This window comes from Elgaria multicarinata, chromosome 9 (assembly GCF_023053635.1).
Source record: "Elgaria multicarinata webbii isolate HBS135686 ecotype San Diego chromosome 9, rElgMul1.1.pri, whole genome shotgun sequence".
In the NCBI taxonomy this organism is placed as follows: Eukaryota; Metazoa; Chordata; class Lepidosauria; order Squamata; family Anguidae; genus Elgaria; species Elgaria multicarinata.
Window position 1 is genome coordinate 92,625,192 of NC_086179.1, and position 18,814 is coordinate 92,644,005.

Below are 18,814 nucleotides of genomic sequence, written 5' to 3' on the forward strand. Positions count from 1 at the left end.
CATAGCACTAGTGAAGTGTTGGAATAGGGGATTACTATGAATTTTATATTGAAAAAATATGTTCCAACTCAGATTTGCTTATTTATTTATTTAATTATTATTTATTCATTGCATTTCTGTCTTGTCCAATAGCCGGAGCTCTCTGGGCAGTTCACAAAGAGTTGTTGAGTCAACTCTTCAATTACATAGAAGTGAGAAAGGAACCGGATAGTTTTCTTGAGGGGCTGCTGGGCCATAAAGCTCGTGGTTAAGGAGGACGTGGCAATCACAGCCCTGCACAGCAGATGGATGAGGTGGCAGCAGTAACAGTCCGTTCTTTGGGCATTAAGTTGGAAGTTTCAAAATGGCGCTGCTCACAGCATTCTAAGCTAAGTGCTGGCAGGATGCACAGTTAAGCTCAAACAACGATGAGTCTTATAGCACCCTAATGCTATCATACATTTTCTGTGGCACACGCTTTTGTAGCTTACACCACTATCCCTCTAAAAAGACTTCGGCAAGTAGTTCTCAAACACTGTCCTAAGTGAAACTGCCAACAGAACACTGCTTTTCAGTGGGAATTGATTTTGGTGCCACCACTGACGGGGGAAACCACATTATCATGTATTTAATAACATTTATACTGCTACTAATTAATAGGCAAATATGTTTTTTTCCTAGGTTGTCAGCTTCATATGCATTATCTGCATAATTCTGTGTAAGAACTCTGTAAAAATATTACACCCATATTACAAATGGGGACCCGAGGCTGACTGATATTGGCTTGACTAAGGCTACCAGCGAGTTCATGCATGAGGTGTGATTTGAGTTGTGGATGTTCTGGCTCACAGCTTTGTCATTGCACTGCTACTCAACAGTAGCTCTTAAATGTATGAATCAACCCATACTGGAAGCTCAGGGTAGTAAATAAATGGAAAAAGAGCATTAAGGACCCTATCAAAAAAGAATACATCAGAACAAAATTCAATGACCTGTAGTACTTTAAATGACTGAAACCATGCTTTTGTCAAAGCCTTGTAGCACTACAGAATATCAGAACATACCATAGCATCATGACAAACTGAAAGAATGTGAAGAATTTACTGTGGTATATGGCAAATAGTGGGCACCTTTTGTCTCCCAATGCATTGATGGGATAAGGTGGCTGAAGACGACTAATCTGATGATCACATTACTGGCCTGAAACATTCCTGTGAAATCTATAATTTTAGTCACAGATCTCTTTCAGAAGTAATAATGCAAGCTCATAAAACCTTTTAGTTGTAGAGAGAAACCTGAAACTCTGCTGGCAGTGCCAAGAGAGTGAATATTTCCCATGTAACAGAGAGAAGAGGCTCTGTGCTCTGCTATATTCCACAATCTTTACTATGGCACAAGAAGCAAAACCAGCCCTTGGGTTTAGTAACTGATCCCTCTCCCAAGTGAGCTGTTGATACTTTATAAAAGTGTGGAGTTACAAATTTTAGGGAATGGGGAATAGCCTTCCTTAATTTGGGATGCTTGTTAACCTGGAGTAGAGGCTGGCAATCTGATGTCCTCCAGATACTTTCTACTGCAACTCCCAGATCCATGGCCTGCATTGCCAGTGTTCAGGGACTATGGGAGTTGTAGTCCAAAACATCTGGAGGGGACCAAGTTGCCTATTCCTGACTTGGACTGTTCCATGTTTAGTTTCCAATCCACAGTCTACAGTCATTTCCCCTGATGAAGCCCATAGAGGTGGAAGTTCTGGTATCTGTTTTCTTCAGTTTCTGAGGATCAGCTTAGAGACGTAGAGTCCCTAGCAGTCACATTTTCCCTGGCTGAAAGTTTGGTGTGAGAGAGGGGGAAATGGTTGGAGTAGCTGACACCATTTTCAGTTTGTTAGGAATGCAGCACATAAAAGAGCAGTGGGTCCAATAAATGAGAGAAAGACTTCTGGGAGTAGGTTTTGTGGGTTTGTTTTTTTAATGCTATTCCGGGAGGGAAGAAAGGATGAATTGATTGTGTTTATTTTGAATACTTCGAAGGGGGAGAAGTAGTGAAGAAAGACTAGATATATTGATAGTAGTGTGGATGAAGTAACGCTTTTTGGACTTCAAGCCATTGCAATCAAGAGTTGGCCACTCAGGAAGCTTAGGCCCTTTCTACACCGAAGGGTTATCCCAGGAAAATGGAGGGGTCATCCCTGCCTGCTCCCAGGATCCCCTGTGTGTCATTTGGATGCACAGGGATGATCCTTGGATAAATGGTTGGTGAAGACAAGTCCTTATTCTTCATGAACCAAAGTGGGTCCCTAGGCCTTGGGACGGAAGGTGACATCTTAAGAGTCTTCGCTTGTTCTCTTTATTGTTCAAACACACAGCATTTGTGGACTACCAAGGACTCAGAGGCACAAACATGAGCTCCTCTTACATTCGTATCATCTGCCTGTTCGTATACATTGTTCATAAGGCACTCACTTCAGTTCATTAAAAATCATTTGGTGAAAAATGAACACTATTTCAAAACAGCAATTTATTAAATCAGGCCATATGTGGGATCTCCATCTGTTCCCAAAAAACAACATCTGCTTCTGGCATTTGAAAATGAAAGAGTGATTTATTTTAATTTAAATATAGCAGACATTACTGTTGTTCTTAAACTATATTTTGTTTAAATCATAATACAAATGGATATATCTGTGGGCCTCATTCACTTTATTAAGCTCTGCCTTTTAGAGAGCAATCCTCTGGACCTGGGACAGCATCCCAGGGACTGTAGGATATATTTCGGAGTCTCCCTCTGAAGGTCGTAGACACTCAAATGACTTTGGGGAGGGTGAAAAGGGTGCAGGACACTGAGTGGGGAGAGAAATGGTTGAGATCCAAAGTATCCCATAGCCTTTCTATCATGTGTCCACTGGTAAGTAAGCAGGATGGACTCCAGTGCCATCCAACTGAATTTGTTTTTATTTTTGGAGGAATGGGAGGCAAAATCACTTCCATCCCCCTCTTGCACTGCTGGCAACAGCCTGGTGGCATAGCATGGGATTTATGGAAGCCTCTGAGCTCAGAGGCTTCCATCTAACAGGCTGCAATCCCATAGGATCCCATAGTATGGTATATTAGATCAAGTATTTTATTTATTTTTATTATTGTATTTATATTAGGGGTGTGCTCCGCTCTGTTACGGATCCCTGGAACCGAAGCAGAGCGGGCCGATCCGGACCTCTGAGGCCCGGTTCTGAATTGGGGGAGGTCTGGATCAGCCTGAAGCGGTTCCGGTTCTGAATTGGGGGAGGTCTGGATCAGCCTGAAGCGGTTCACTGTCCCGAAGCTTTGGAGCCAGGTAAGTGGGGAGGGGGGCTTACCTGGGCGTCAATTGAAGCCTGGGCATCAGTTGAAGCCCCCACCCCAACCGTGATGGAGCCAGGAAGTGGGGGAAAGGGGCTTACTGGGGGAGGGGGCTTACCTTGGTCTGTCGTGGTCCGGGCAGCGGCTTCAACTGTGGGGAAGGGGGAGCAAAATGGGCGCCGAATGTCGATCCTGACCTCCGGATCTCGCTCCGGAGCGGATCAGGGGAGGTCCAGATCGACCTGAAGTGGTTCGGGCCCAATCCAGATCCAAAGTGGTTCGGGGGCCCTGTGCACAGCCCTAATTTATATCCCACCTTTTTTCCTCCTCTCCATTTTATCCTCACAACAACAACCCAGTGAGGTAGGTTGGGCTGAGAGTCTGTGACTGGCCCAAAGTCACCCTGTGGGTTTCCATGGCTGTCTGGGGACTAGAACCTGGATCTCCTGACTCCCAGTCCAACACTTTAGCCACTACACCATACTGGAGTGATGAACAGACAGTACTGTAATGTAATATTGCTAAACCGATATTCTTATAAGGACTACATTCCTAAGCACCAGTTCAGAATTTCTCATTGATTGGTACAGCTGTAATCAAAAAGGCTTATAATCTTGCTGTGATACTAGGTTTACCGGTGTCTGGGGAGGCATCAAGCTTTACCTCCCCCTTAACTGTATTTGCAATGACAGCCCATCATTCCCCACCCACCCCAAATTGGGTCAATAGAAGCCATTCTATTTTTTAAGATGCCCTAATTGTTATTTTGATATTGTATTGGTTTGATATGCTCTTTTAATTAATTTTATGTATTTGATTTATATTGTATTGCTGTACTAATGTTGTTCCCCGCCTCGATCCAAAGGGAGACGTGGGTAAGAATTTATCTTCTCCTTCTCCTTCTCCTCTTCTTCTTCTATGGGAAGAAGTGAATGGAAGTGACACTTAAGTACCTGATTATAAATGTAGGGCAGACTCCAACAAGGTGCTTATCGTCTTGCACCCTGCCAACACCTATCAGCGAGTGGCACCCACTGCTTGTGGAATGGAGATTTAGTGCTTTTGAGGGCAACCAGAAATGAGTGAAAACACTCCTTTCTAGAATGGGACAGGATGGTAGAGCTCACATAACGGAGCTCTGCTGACCTGAGCCAATCCAGAAACCACCTTTTTTTCTTGTTTTGGGCTTCCTCTGGGAAGCGTTAAATCTCCGTTGCGGAAGCGGTGAGTCCCACTTGCGCAATGGAGTCGGTGGGACCTACGATTACCTGCACAACAGAATCTGCGGGGTGGAAAAAAATTGCTGGGGGCATAAGCGCTTCATTGGACGCAGAGAGTGTATTCAATAAGAAAGAAGATACTAGAAACTGTTGTCTTATCTCATAGTGCATCAGCAGATCTATTGCATTAGCAGGGAACTCCTAGGAAAATCCAACATCACCTCCTTTATTTGCTATAGGAAAGCATTCAACTTATTTATTACAGCATTTATATCCTGCCTTTTTTCTCCCAAGGAACCCAAGGCGGCGTACATAATCCTCCTCCTCTCCAGCATTTCAGCCTCACTTTGCAAAAGGACGAAGAACAAGACTGCAATGAATGAATGGAAAACAGTCACACACCCTTTTGACACAAATGATATTTTTGCTTTGAATTTCCGGCTCTCTAAGGCCTGTAGTTAGTTCTGAAGAAACTGATTTTATTGAATGTTTCATAGTTAGGGACACCAATTAACTTTCATCATGGCAGCCTTACTGCAAACTATTGCACCTGAGCTTCAGTCTACTTGGAGTCCACTCAGAGAATAGCCTTTAGTGTACTGGCTCCCTATTGATGGAACTCCCTGTAAGTTGATGTTAGACAGGCACAAACATTGTTTCATTTTCAGTGCATACTGAAAACTTTTTTATTTAAACAATAACCAGCCACAATTTTACTGGTATAATCTGATTTTAAAGGCTTTAATTCTATCATCATCATCATCATCATCATCATCATCATCATCATCATCATCATCATCATAGTGTTTGTGGAGTCACAGAATAGTTCAAAGACCCAGGGCTCATCTACACTATATATTCCACTATGAAAGTGGTACATAAAAGGCAGGAGCCACGCTACTGCTTTATAGCGGTATTGCAGTGCACTGCAGCATCTACACTACTGCTTTAGAGTGGTACTGAAGTGCACTGACAACTGTTGGGGCCCATGATGCATCTACACCAAGCAGGATATAGCACTATGAAAGCGGTATATGGTATGTGTCATGGGTCCCAACGGTTGTCAGTGCACTTCAATACCGCTACAAAGCAGTGGTGTGGCTCCTGCCTTTTATATATCACTTTCATACTGTTTTCATAGTGGAATATCCTGCTTGGTGTAGATGAGACCCCAGACAGGAAGTCAGGGCACTCTGACCTCAGAACTGAGACCTGGAGCTGTGACTTGCGCCATCTGCAAGGAACATCACCTTGGAGGATGAGGAAAGGGGGCATTTTGGTGGGCAGGGAGTGGTAGAAACTGGAGATGCCAGGATACAAGCTATCCTGAGACCTCTCCAGACTCCTCCCCTTCCACTGGGAAAAAGCCTTTTTAGTGAAAATGCAGGGTGGGAGGACGAGGAGGTAAAGATCGCCTCCACTGTTCTTCCTATCCTGCATAGGATGACAGTAAGCTTCTGAGTTTTGGGGCTTACGTTCATTGCAATAGGATTGCACCCCGAGTAAGCAAGCAAATAAATAAGTAAAGTGGATTGCAGAGCATCCTGCTCATTGCTGGAAATTCCAGCTTTTGTGCTGGTATGTATTATTTAAAAAGAACTTGAAGACAGTTCAAGAATAAATAAGCACTTTAAAGTCCCACCGATTTCAAAGGAAGAGTTCGATTGCGGGCCAGGTCTCTAATCAATGCAGAAACCAACAGGGATAGACAATGTTTCATTGCCAAGCAAATTCTCCACTTGTTTAAAGGACGATGCTTCTACATAAATAACAAAAAGATAGGAGAGTGCTATTCTTGTACCTGCTTTATTACTGAACCATGTTATCAGCACTGGTGGAATTTGGAAGCGAATAAAGATCAGACTGAAAGACTGCTTGCACAATTAATTTTTTCCTGAGGAAGAGCTGTGCTGTTTGAAACATTTCATGAATTTCCTCAGCAATAAAATAGCCTCTGCCTTCTGTATCCATTTGCGGTATACAATGGCCATCCCCCCCTTTCAGGCACATATATAATCCAATGGATTAAGGAGATAAGATTTTAAAATGAAAGCAATGTGTGCAAAAAAAGGGGGGCAGAGACAAGAGGAAATCACAATGGAGCTGCTATGATGAAAGGGTTCTGAGAACTTCTCAACTCTAGGGTGACCATATGAAAAGGAGGACAGGGCTTCTGTATCTTTAACAGTTGCATAGAAAAGGGAATTTCAGCAGGTGTCATTTGTATATATGGAGAACCTGGTGAAATTCCCTCTTCACCACCACAGTTAAAGCAGCAGGAGCTATACTAGAGTGACCAGATTTAAAAGAGGGCAGGGCACCTGCAGTTTTAACTGGTGTGAGGAAGAGGGAATTTCACCAGGTTCCCCATATATACAAATACCTGCTGAAATTCCCTTTTCAATACAACTGTTAAAGATACAGGAGCCCTGTGCTCCTTTTCATAGGGTCACCCTACTCAACTCCACCCGCTCAAAATATACTTAGAGCTCATCTACACCAAGCAGGATATTCCACTATGAAAGCGGTATATAAGAGGTAGGAGCCACACTGCTGCTTTATAGTGGTGCTGAAGTGCACTGACAACTGTTGGGGCCCATTGACACATATCATATACTGCTTTCATACCACTTTCATGGTGTTATATCCTGCTTGGTGTAGATGTATCATGGCCCCAACAGTTGTCAGTGCACTTCAGTACCACTTTAAAGCAGTAGCATAAATCCTGCAATGCACTTCAATACCGCTATAAAGCTCCTGCCTTTTATATACCACTTTCATACCGCTTTCATAGTGGAATATCCTGTCTGGTGTAGATGATCCCTTAAGAGATCACTGTTCCATGAGATTTTGGAAGCAGGAATAGATCCCGAAGGGTGGATGGGAGCGCTTATGTTATGTTATATGTTGATTTATGTGTTTTAATCAGTATTATATTGTTGTATTCTTAAAAATAAAAAATTATTAATAAAAAAGAAAAAAGAAAAAAGAGATCACTGTTCCCATTTCTCTTCCCTCATCCACCTACTACCTGCCCATACACCATGAATAGAGATGGACAGTTTTGATTTCTTTCAGCTTATTTTTTCCCCACTGTTAACTTTGTTTCACCCTGGTTCTACATCAGTCTGCATTTTTAAAAGTCTGCATGAAAAACTGCATGCACTATCATTCTCTTCCCGCCCCCAATACATGCCTTTTTGTGTATATTATGCCATTTTGCATAATACAATACATTTTTGTACATTACTTTCACTAATGTATAGGTTCTTGCGTGCACTTTTCCCTAATAGGCACATTTTGTTTTTGTTTTGTTTTTTAAAAATGGAGAATTGCATTGCAAAATTCAGAGAAGTATGAATACTGAAGGATCATAGACTCATAGAGTTGGAAGGGGCCTATAAGGCCATTGAGTCCCACCCCCTGCTCAATGCAGGAATCCACCCTAAAGCATCCCTGACAGATGGTTGTCCAGCTGCCTCTTGAATGCTAACTACATATCAGTTTCTATATTAGTTTAGGAACTGCAAATTAGACAGGTTCACCTAAAAATGCAAACCAAACTCCCCCCACCATCCCAATAGATATTTCCCGTTTCCCACTTTTGCAGCTGAATGTTTGAGGCCCTTCACATGGACCTAGAAGAGGCGTGGGATCATTCCCCTGGGGTGCAATCCTACACAGCTTTGGTATGTTTGTGAATGTCAAACATGTGGATAGGATAAACTGGAAAGGTCTCTCTCACCCAATCAACAGCTTTCCTCACCATAAGGGAACTGCTGGGTGGAACACAAGTATGCAATTAGTGTTTATATGCATTCCACAGCTGATTGGTATCATACCACAGGAAAGTGGTTCCCATGTTATCATGGATGTGTGCAATTTGAATTAGTACCAATGCGATGTATCCAGACTAAGTTAACTGAACATATATTTCAGGAAGTCATGAATAACTTGCCCTATTGATTTCAATGGGACCTCAGTTCAACTAATGAGCCTTGTGTGGCGCAGAGCGGTAAAGCAGCAGTTTCTGCAGCTGAAACTCTCCCCACGGCCTGAGTTTGATCCCAGCGGAAGCTGGTTTCAGGCAGCTGACTCAGGTCGACTCAGCCTTCCAACCTCCCGAGGTCGGTAAAATGAATACCCAGTTAGCTGGGGAAAAGGCGATAATGGCCGGGGAAGGCAACGGCAAACCACCCCGCTATAAGGCCTGCCAAGAAAACGTCAGCGAAAGCTGGGGTCCCACCAAGAGTCAGTAATGCTTGCACGAGAGGTTCCTTTCCTTTCAAAGTTCAACTAACAATCTGGATCCAACCCAATGAACCTGTTACTGGTTTTGCCAATATGCACAAAGTTAACAGAACAAATGATAATCTATCTTCAACACGATTTGCAATGTTTATTCTGCTTTCAGAATCTGCCTTACTGGGAGGTAGCATTTTGATTTCTGCATAGTCACAGGTATAGCTGCAGAAAAAGAGGGTGTTAAGGGAAATTCGATGTCTGTAAGATTGCTATTCTTGCTACATGCATCAAGATTTCTTACGCACAGTGGCACAATGGGAAGGTGCACTTTATCTTTCTCCTGTTCGTTAACTTGGTACCCCAAGATGCCATTTATTAAAACACGAAAGCATAAAGCCATGTCTATTTCTGATGAGGGAGTCAAACAGATCCAGGCAGCTGAATCTTTAAAAATGCAGAGATGAACAAGAGAAGGGAAAAAAAAAAACACTTCACAATATGCCCAAGTGCAAAGCCCATAAGGAATTCAGATGAATAATTCATCAAATTTTATAGCCTTAATTCATAAAAGAAATTTAAAGCAAAAGAAACCAAATAAAATTAAAACACAAAAAGCAGAAAGTGGAATGAATTCAGCTTGAGGCTAACATGCATTGATGGTCATTACCACATTAGATGCTAAGCATTTAGAGGTATTAATTCATTTATAATTGCATGAACCCTACAAGCCAGGGAAATACTTTTCATATTTAAGAGGTGAGCGAAATCTAGGGGAAAAGGCAAGCAGGCTGGACGCGAGTCATGATGTTGCAGGACAGCTAAGTGAATTTGGCTGTAATAGTTAAGTGTCTGTAAATCACTTGATGTCACTGGGAGAGCTAGACATGCACATCTGTCTCTTTCTGATTGGGACAGATCCTGCAGTATCCACCTTTTTTGTTTTTAGGATCCTAGACACTACACAGCAGGAGACTTTAACACCAGCAACTGTATCAGTAATAAACTGCTCCGGTGGAGCCTGCTGAACTGCCAATACTCATCTAGAGTATTGTGTCCAGTTCTGGGCTCGACAATTCAAGAAGGACGCAGACAAGCTGGAGCATGTTCAGAGGAGGGCAACCAGGATGATCAGGGGTATGGAAACAAAGCCCTATGAAGAGAGACTGAAAGAACTGGGCATGTTTAGCCTGGAGAAGAGAAGATTGAGGGGAGACATGATAGTACTCTTCAAATACTTAAAAGGTTGTCACACAGAGGAGGGCCAGGATCTCATCTTTATCATCCCAGAGTGCAGGACACAGAATAACGGGCTCAAGTTAAAGGAAGCCAGATTCTGGCTGGACATCAGGAAAAACTTCCTGACTGTTAGAGCAGTATGACAATAGAACCAGTTACCTAGGGAGGTTGTGGGCTCTCCCACACTAGAGGCATTCAAGAGGCAGCTGGACAACCATCTGTCAAGTATGCTTTAAGGCAGATTCCTGCATTGAGCAGGGGGTTGGACTCGATGGCCTTTTAGGCCCCTTCCAACTCTACTATTCTATGATTTCCTATTTTCAGAATTTGTGAAAAAGATTTTCATATTTAAATTGCCCTCAATCTTAAAGCCAGACTCAATGGGCTGCAATTTGCCATCTAGTGACATCATCATGTCAAAGACAATATTGTGACATCATCTCATTCACTACATGGGGGTCTGTCTAGCTGACTAATTTTTAAATGAGGAAGCATCTGCCATTCAGGAGCGAAAACGGCAATGAAACAGAAGCAATTAGGGGAAACACAACTCTGAGAAACATCATGGCTGGTGGGGTGAGTAAAATATTCACAGATTTTAATTCTATTTGGGATCAGAATTGCTTGTTTCAGTCAGAAAACCAAAACTTGCAGATATTTGGAGCACTCTGAGGTACAATGAGAGCATCAGCTCAGGGGCATTTTTTGTTTGTTTTCTGAAACTATTAGTATGTATGAGGGAAACTTAGGATGCACAATGAGATTATCAAGTTCCTGGTCACATCTGGTAGCACTGCCCAAGTTTATTTTATTAAGACTGACTTCTATGACAATAGGGGTTTAGAGGCTTCACTGTTGGTTACAGAATTATTTCAGAGGGAAGCTGCAAATTCCCCAAATGTAATTTTGCTTTTGCATCATGTTTCTCAAGGAATCCATTTAGCTAATGACAAGAGAGTAGATTCCTGTGGTGTTCTAGCACAACAGGAACTAAAATTGGGGGAAGAGCCCTTACTTTCAAAAAATACACTGGAGAATTTGAGGGAGCTTTCTGGAAAGGAGGTAAGCTGGCTCACACTTTTGTGCTGATTGCTTAATGACCGGCACATTAACTATGATTTGAATGTGTGAATGAGCCACCACAGATAACACAATCATAATCACTTTGCATTGCTGCAAATGCAATGCTTTTCACTGGAGTCATTTCAGTGCCAGTTGTCATATATGCAGCAAATATAAGGAAAGGCAAAGTGATGCGATGTATATTCATGCATGCACCAAACTAGATTATATTACAGCCACCAACAACCAACCACTATTCAGTGGGACCTAGGCATCAACAGCTGTGTGATGAATTAGAGCCTTGAGACGTACCTTTTCACTTCAGTAGACAATGCATCCTACAAAATAATGTTCCTAAGATCAAACCAGTCCATACTCCAGGAAATAAAGCCAGACTGCTCACTTGAGGGAATGGTATTAAAGGCAAAACTGAAGTACTTTGGCCACATAATGAGAAGACAGGATACCCTGGAGAAGAGGCTGATGCTAGGGAAAGTGGAAGGCAAAAGGAAGAGGGGCCGACCAAGGGCAAGATGGATGGATGATATTCTGGAGGTGACAGACTTGACCTTGGGGAAGCTGGGGGTGGCAACAGCCGACAGAAAGCTCTGGTGTGGGCTGGTCCATGAAGTCACGAAGAGTCGGAAGCGACTGAACGAATAAACAACAAATAGTGCTTTACAGCAGTGGTTTACCAGCTGTGTTCTATGGACCCTTGGAGCTTTTTGGAAACTCATCAGGGGTTCCTTAAGAAGAATGGTGGACAAGCAACCCTAAAAAGCAGCTTATTTAACAAGATCCATTCCCCCGACACTTTCCCCCACTATCCATTCTCCTTACAGAGGGTTGCACATATTCTAGAGCAGCCTTCCCCAACCAGGTGCCCTCCAGATGTTTGGGACTACAACTCTGACCACCCCTAGCCAGCATGGCCAATTTAACATGAACTGAAGGACCACAGGGACTCTGGGATTCTTTTTTTTTAAGGTAGATCTTACAAGACTGAACTCAGCCCACTCCAGCTGTAAGCCTTCTCCTGTGTGAAGGGAAAGATACACCTAGTTGCCTGGTACATACCAATTACTGTGGATGTTTAGCTGGAACACCTGAAGTATAAATTATGCTTAATGAAGCACAATCAGTTTGTTCTAACAGCGAAGTGACCTCTTTTCCACCTTCTCATTCAATCCAGTTTAGAAAGATGTAATTACAGATGGAAAATAAGACAGGAAATTGATAAAGCTCATGATGTCAATAATAATAAATTGCAAGTATTCTTATTACAACTGAGCTGAAGGTTCAGGGGAAAACATTTTTGGTGAAAAAAAGAGAGAGGTGTGTGCAAAGCGTTCTCCAGAAGACTCTCCCCAAACCATGCTTTTCCAAACCATTTTGCTACAGTTCCCTTCCCACAATCCCAGTACCTTTTGGGGTGCATTTTTAAAAAATAAAATAAAAAGTGGGCTCCTCTTCATTCTGGCTATATAATCTAAATGACCAAGGATCATATAGCCAGCTGGATGATGGCATGGGCACAATGTAGCAAATCTGATTTGGCAACTTGATAACATATTTATTTATTTACTACACTTATATACCACCCCCATAGCCAGAGCTCTCTGTATGTCACAGCCAATTGAGTGAGGGCATTTTTCTTGCCCTTGCTGTGAATGGAAGAACGTTTCCATCCCATTTAGCAACCCCACCTACCAATTATCACCAAAACCTGCCCTTGCACATATCATGAAACACCCCCACCTTGTTTCAGCTCCATCCTCATATAATACTTAACACATTTCACGTTCTCTTAGTAACCCTTACAACAAGACAGCAACACGTTGGTTTTCAGGCATCCTATGTACAGGAAACCCTTTGCACATCAAATTGTCTGCTTGCATTGTCCCCATAAGGCCTTTGAGGACACCACATTTGAGAACCTGTCCCATTCTCACTGGGGCTTCTCCATGGTTTCATGTGAACTGAGTGCGCATACAAAATTTCCCTGGTGCTGCATGTCACAAGAAAACAAGAGTAGTGGGACTAGTGTTGCAAGCTGTCTTTCCAGGAAGCCATCCATCATTAATAATCTCACTGAGGAATCCCAGAACATAATGTTGGCAATGACATTCAAAGCCCTAAACGGCTTATTATTTATTTATTTATTACATTTCTATACCGCCCAATAGCTGGAGCTCTCTGGGCGGTTCACAAAAATTAAAAACATTCAAAGTATAAAGCAACAGTATAAAACCATAATATAAAATACACTATAAAAGCTCAACCAGATAAAAACAGCAGCAATGCAAAATTACAAATTTAAAACACAGGGTTAAAATTTATTTATAGACTGTTAAAATTCAGGGAGAATAAAAAGGTCTTCACTTGGCGTCTAAAAGCATATAATGTAGGTGCCAAGCGAACCTCCTTAGGGAGTTCATTCCACAGCTGGGGTGCCACAGCAGAGAAGGCCCTCCTCCTGGTAGCCACCTGCCTCATTTCCTTTCGGGCCTCGATACTTGAGGGAGTGCCTCTCCTTATATATGCCTGCCTGAGACTTAAGATCCGTTGGAGGAGCCCTTCTCCGCATCCCACCAACACGAAACATATGCTACGGTGGGACAAGGGAGAGGGCTCTCTCTGTGGTGGCACCCCGACTGTGGAATGCCCTCCCCTTGAAGCCCCGACTGGCACCGACACTGGCTTCATTTCGGTGCAATTTAAACCATGTCTGGTTTCAATTTGTTAATGATTTGATACGTTTTTAGCTGTCTAAATTATTTATATTGATATTGTTCTGATTTTATCTGTACATTGCCCTGATATCCCAGTGATAATAGGGTGTGATACAAATGTAATAATAATAATAATAATAATAATAATAATAATAATAATAATGTTAATAATAATAATTTTTAACCCATCACAATAGACATAAGCAAATATTATCCTCCTCCTAGTGAAAGGCCCTGAAATTCAACGGCTACAGAGAAAGGCTCAAGTCCCTTGGTCTCATCTGTTTTCACTCCCTTCCTTCATCCCACCACTTTTCACTCCAGTTCTAATATCCCATCCTGGAAATATTCCCATTGCTCTCTCGCTCTCTCCTTACCTTGCAATGCTTCCTCTGCTGCTTTCTTTCTTCGCCCTACCCTCAAGCCCTGAGCTCTCTTTCCATCCCCTTTTCAATACGCCTCTGTGTTTCTCTTCCCTCACTCTCAGTGAGATGCTCTATGTTAGCCCATAGGCCTGAGTGGTATCCAATCAATTATGGAGGAGAAGGCAATGGGATGCACTCAAGAGCACTATTTGGGTGAGGTTGGATCTGCTCCTATGTTACCCCAGCCATGAAGAATCAAGCCCACTCTTGATCAATAAAGTATAACAGAATGTTAAGGACATGTACATTGTTACATGTTCCCCACTTCCCTGAGCAGTGAGACGTCCCAGGGACAGCAAGAAGTTCCAAGGATTCTGGTTCCCTTTGGAAATGTTTATAGCATTTTTGTAATACATGTTTATTTGCAAATATTCCAAGTACAGCAAAAGCAGAGGCAAACAGTGTTGGACTTTTGTAAGGTGGCAGATCTGTTCCTTTGCACCAGAACTCCAGAGAGGGCCCCCCATGCACCCCAAGGGTCCTTCCAGCCTCCACAACTCTCTGTTCCATCTCAAAACAGCTTCTATTGTTACTTCACACAGAAAGACCTTCTCCAGTATCTGCTCACACACAGGTCTGCTCAAAGCTCTGATGGACTTCCTAGAAATTCCAGAGATGATCTCCCAAACATTAATTAAGGGAACGTTGCCCTGGGTTATTAACATGCAATCTTCTTGACAAAGGAAATTGCCCACTCACCCTTCCAAAGCTCCATATACTTCATATCTGGAGGAAGGACTAAGAAATGGAGTAGCTGCAGTCTTCCCCAACTTTGGCTCCCCAGATGTTGATGGACACTGACTCCCATCATCCCCAGATAGTTAGTAAAGGCTGAGCTTAGATTTGAACTGGGAACTTCTGGTTCATAGGCTTTACTAAGGTATTACACTATTTTGCTTTTGTCCTCTGCATGAATCCTAGTCATAGAAATTGCTCAGAGCTAAAATTGCTTTGCAATTCAGAAATACCGTGGATGAATCATCCTATGCAGGAAGCAGTATCCTTGGATTAATATCCAAGAAAATTAAATTAAATACTGTATAGAAGCAAGTGAGATTAGGTACATTTCTTCCTTATTTGCTGTTCTTCACACTTTAATATTGACTTGACAGCACAGGGATTTAAAAGTTTAGAGCTCATAAATTCACAGGTCTGAGTGCTCTAGCATCAGCAAAGGTTCCAATTCAGTGGGCCACTAAGACACCAAAGAGACAGCTGGAGCAGAAAACTTGAGCTCTAATAAATGTGGGACAAAAATATGGTCAGGTGCCAGTGGGCTTAAAAAAAACAAATAGCCTGTTATACGCTCAGGCCAGGACTAAATGCCATCCAAAGTAAATACCCACGTGAAGGTCTAGCACAAGTTACCCCATGTCCAGACTTAATTGCACTGTGCACATTCCTGTTCCCATCATCCACTGATGTATTGATGATAGGACACGGGGTAAGACATTCTGAAGACATTGCAAAATTTGGGAAGGGGAACTTAACATGGAGCTGCCATTTTCAGCAGCAGCTCTGTGTTTCTTAGTTGAAATAAGGACTAGCATCTGTTGGGAACTTTAGAAATGCAATTATTCGCTTTGTAAGGTTGCTTTTCTTCTTGTTCTATAGAATACAGAAGTAAGTAGGGGGAACTATATGTATTTCTTTCACAGCTGGGCAGAACCATTGCTAAAATGGCAGACACATCAGTGAGGGGTGGGAATACATCTTTGGCTGCTGGGAAAAAAAGATTTCTCTTCATGGTTTCAGGACAGGCTGCAGCCACTCCATAAATAGGGAAGTTCACTGAGCATATATTCTGGGCTGGTTCACACAGGTGCTTACAAGTATAGGTTTCTCTATACTTGAGCAGCTGCAGAATGACAGCAGGTGAGATGAGAGTGCATGTGCAAATGAACCACCCAGAAGAACGTGATGAACAGATATGCATGAAGCAGCCCAAAGAGAAACAGCCTGTTCCAAAGCATTACCATTCAAAAAAGATGCTAATTGTCCAAGGCAATTCTAGCTCAAAGTAAGTCCCAGTGAGCTGGGTAAGAAAGGACAAATATATATCATGCATAGCAAATGAGGCTTGGAGAATCATAGAATCACAGAATAGTAGAGTTGGAAGGGGCCTATAAGGCCATTGAGTCCAACCCCCTGCTCAATGCAGGAATCCTCCTAAAAGCATACCTGACAGATGGTTGTCCAGCTGCCTCTTGAAGGCCTCTAGTGTGGAGCCCACAACCTCCCTAGTTGACTGGTTCCATTGTCATATAGCTCTAACAGTCAGGAAGTTTTTCCTGATGTCCAGCTGGAATCTGGCTTCCTGTAACTTCAGCCCGTTATTCCGTGTCAGAAGACGGTAGGAAGACCCCAAGTAGCCACAGGTGAGCTCCAGGAATTCAACTGTGAGATTCTCAAGAGCACTGGAGCTTATATTAATTGGCTATGTCCTTGGGAAGCATATGAGAATGGATAAGCCTACACAATTGGCACTCCATTTATATCAATTTGGATATTCTCATGATCTACAATAATGTTCAAGATATCTGTGAGTGAGTCTGTTCAAGTGCTCCTCCTGAGCCATTTCGCCAATCTGGGTAGGAGAGGTACAGTCAGTAAGGGTGGGGGAAAGAGTATACTTGGGGAACCAGTGGCCCAAATGGCCCCACTCCTTAGAAAAAAATAGTAAGGGAGAGTTGAGGGCCATTATGACATCAACAGACAGAACTTCTCCCTTTGCTTTCTCCTGTAGTTGCATGTTGGCAAATTCAGAACATTAAAAAAGCAAGCTACGGCTTGGGGCAGAGTTATGGCGCAAAGCAAGTTATGGCGCAAAGCCTCAGTGAGCCCTGCTCCTAATATAAAACCTGCCTTGAAATTTGCTTTCTTGAAAGGTGTTCAAACTCACTCTTTTAAAAGGTAATGCCAAAAATAAAAAGGGGTACGTGGAGAGGGAGGGAGGGAGGCACTAAAGCAAGCCACAGGGTTTAAGGTTGAAATAAAAAAAAGCATTTCTAGGAGACAACACACTCCAGGGATACACAATCAAATGCACCTTGCTGTTTAAGCGCAAGTGATTACAAGTAATTAATATGCAAAGCATGCAGAAATTTAAAGTAGCAATTAGCCACGCATAACATTTGTGCTGTGCGGAAAACGGCAATTCCCTCTTCTTTTGTGCCATTTATTCCAACTTTGTTTGTTTGTTTTATTTTTAGTTCCACATTTCAACACATTTCTGCTATTTGCTTCTATGTCACAGGACAATCTTGATTGCATCCAGAATGAATTTTGGAGGGGGGAAAAATGTATTCCAGCTTATTTACTTACTTATGCATGTATCCATCTCCATTCCCTGTTAGGTTCATCTGCATAACAGTCTGAAACTCAGTCTCATTACAGCAGTATTTAAACACCGTGTTGTTATGGTGACAGCAAAAGATGTACGATTTATTGTCGGAAAGACGTGGGCAGTGGAATCCAACATGGGAGCGGCCTTTGTAGTCTGTATATGGCTCACAGACTCGAAAATGGGCAGACAGAGCTGTAAGGCAAAGAGCAAATCTTATTGTTACTCAGTTGCAACAGAAAAATAAGAGAATTCACTTTTATACGGCACAACGGAAGAGTGTAGGCACTTCATATCTATTATCCCAGTTTTCTTTACATCAGCCCTGTAAAGTAGAATCATAGAATCATAGAATAGTAGAGTTGGAAGGGGCCTACAAGGTCATCGAGTCTAACCCCCTGCTCAATGCAGGAATCCACCCTAAAGCATCCCTGACAGATGGTTGTCCAGCTGCCTCTTGAAGGCCTCTAGTGTGGGAGAGCCCACAACCTCCCTAGGTAAATGGTTCCATTGTCATACTGCTCTAACAGTCAGGAAATTTTTCCTGATGCCCAGCCAGAATCTAGCTTCCTGTGTTCTGCACTCTGGGATTACCAAGATGAGATCCTGGCTCTCCTATGTGCGACAAACTTTCAAGTATTTGAAGAGTGCTATCATTGGGGGATCAGACCACCTACAATCAAATGAAGGGTCATGGAATCATAGAATGGTAGAGCTGGAAGTAGGGTGACCATATGAAAAGGAGGACAGGGCTCTTGTATCTTTAACGGTTGTATTGAAAAGGAAATTTCAGCAGGTGTCATTTGTATATATGGGGAATCTGGGGAAATTTCCTCTTCATCACAGCAGTTAAAGCTGCAGGTGCCCTGTCCTGTTTTAAATCTGGTCACTCTAGTATAACTCCTGCACCTTTAACTGTTGTGATGAAGAGGGAATTTCACCAGGTTTTCCATATATATAAATGACACCTGCTGAAATTTTCTTTTCTATGCAACTGTTAAAGATACAGGAGCCCTGTCCTCCTTTTCATATGGTCAGCCTAGCTGGAAGGGGCCTACAAGGTCATCGAGTCTAACCCCTGCTCAATGCAGGAATCTATCCTAAAGCATCCCTGACAGATGGTTGTCCAGCTGCCTCTTGAATGCCTCTAGTGTGGGAGAGCCCACAACCTCCCTAGGTAAGTAGGATGCATTTATTATCTCTTGCACTTCAGGTGGGGAACATGGCTGAAATAAAG

At 42.7% G+C, this 18,814-nt stretch overlaps 1 protein-coding gene across 1 annotated transcript in view; it reads right to left on the reverse strand.

Moving 5' to 3' along the window:
* SHISAL1 (shisa like 1) overlaps window positions 1-18,814 on the reverse strand; it is a 132,900-nt gene that overhangs the window by 53,812 nt on the left and 60,274 nt on the right. The window contains exon 3 of the mRNA XM_063133337.1: window positions 17,559-17,772. Coding sequence (XP_062989407.1) covers window positions 17,559-17,772 — 214 coding nt within the window. The remainder of the gene's footprint in view (window positions 1-17,558; window positions 17,773-18,814) is intronic.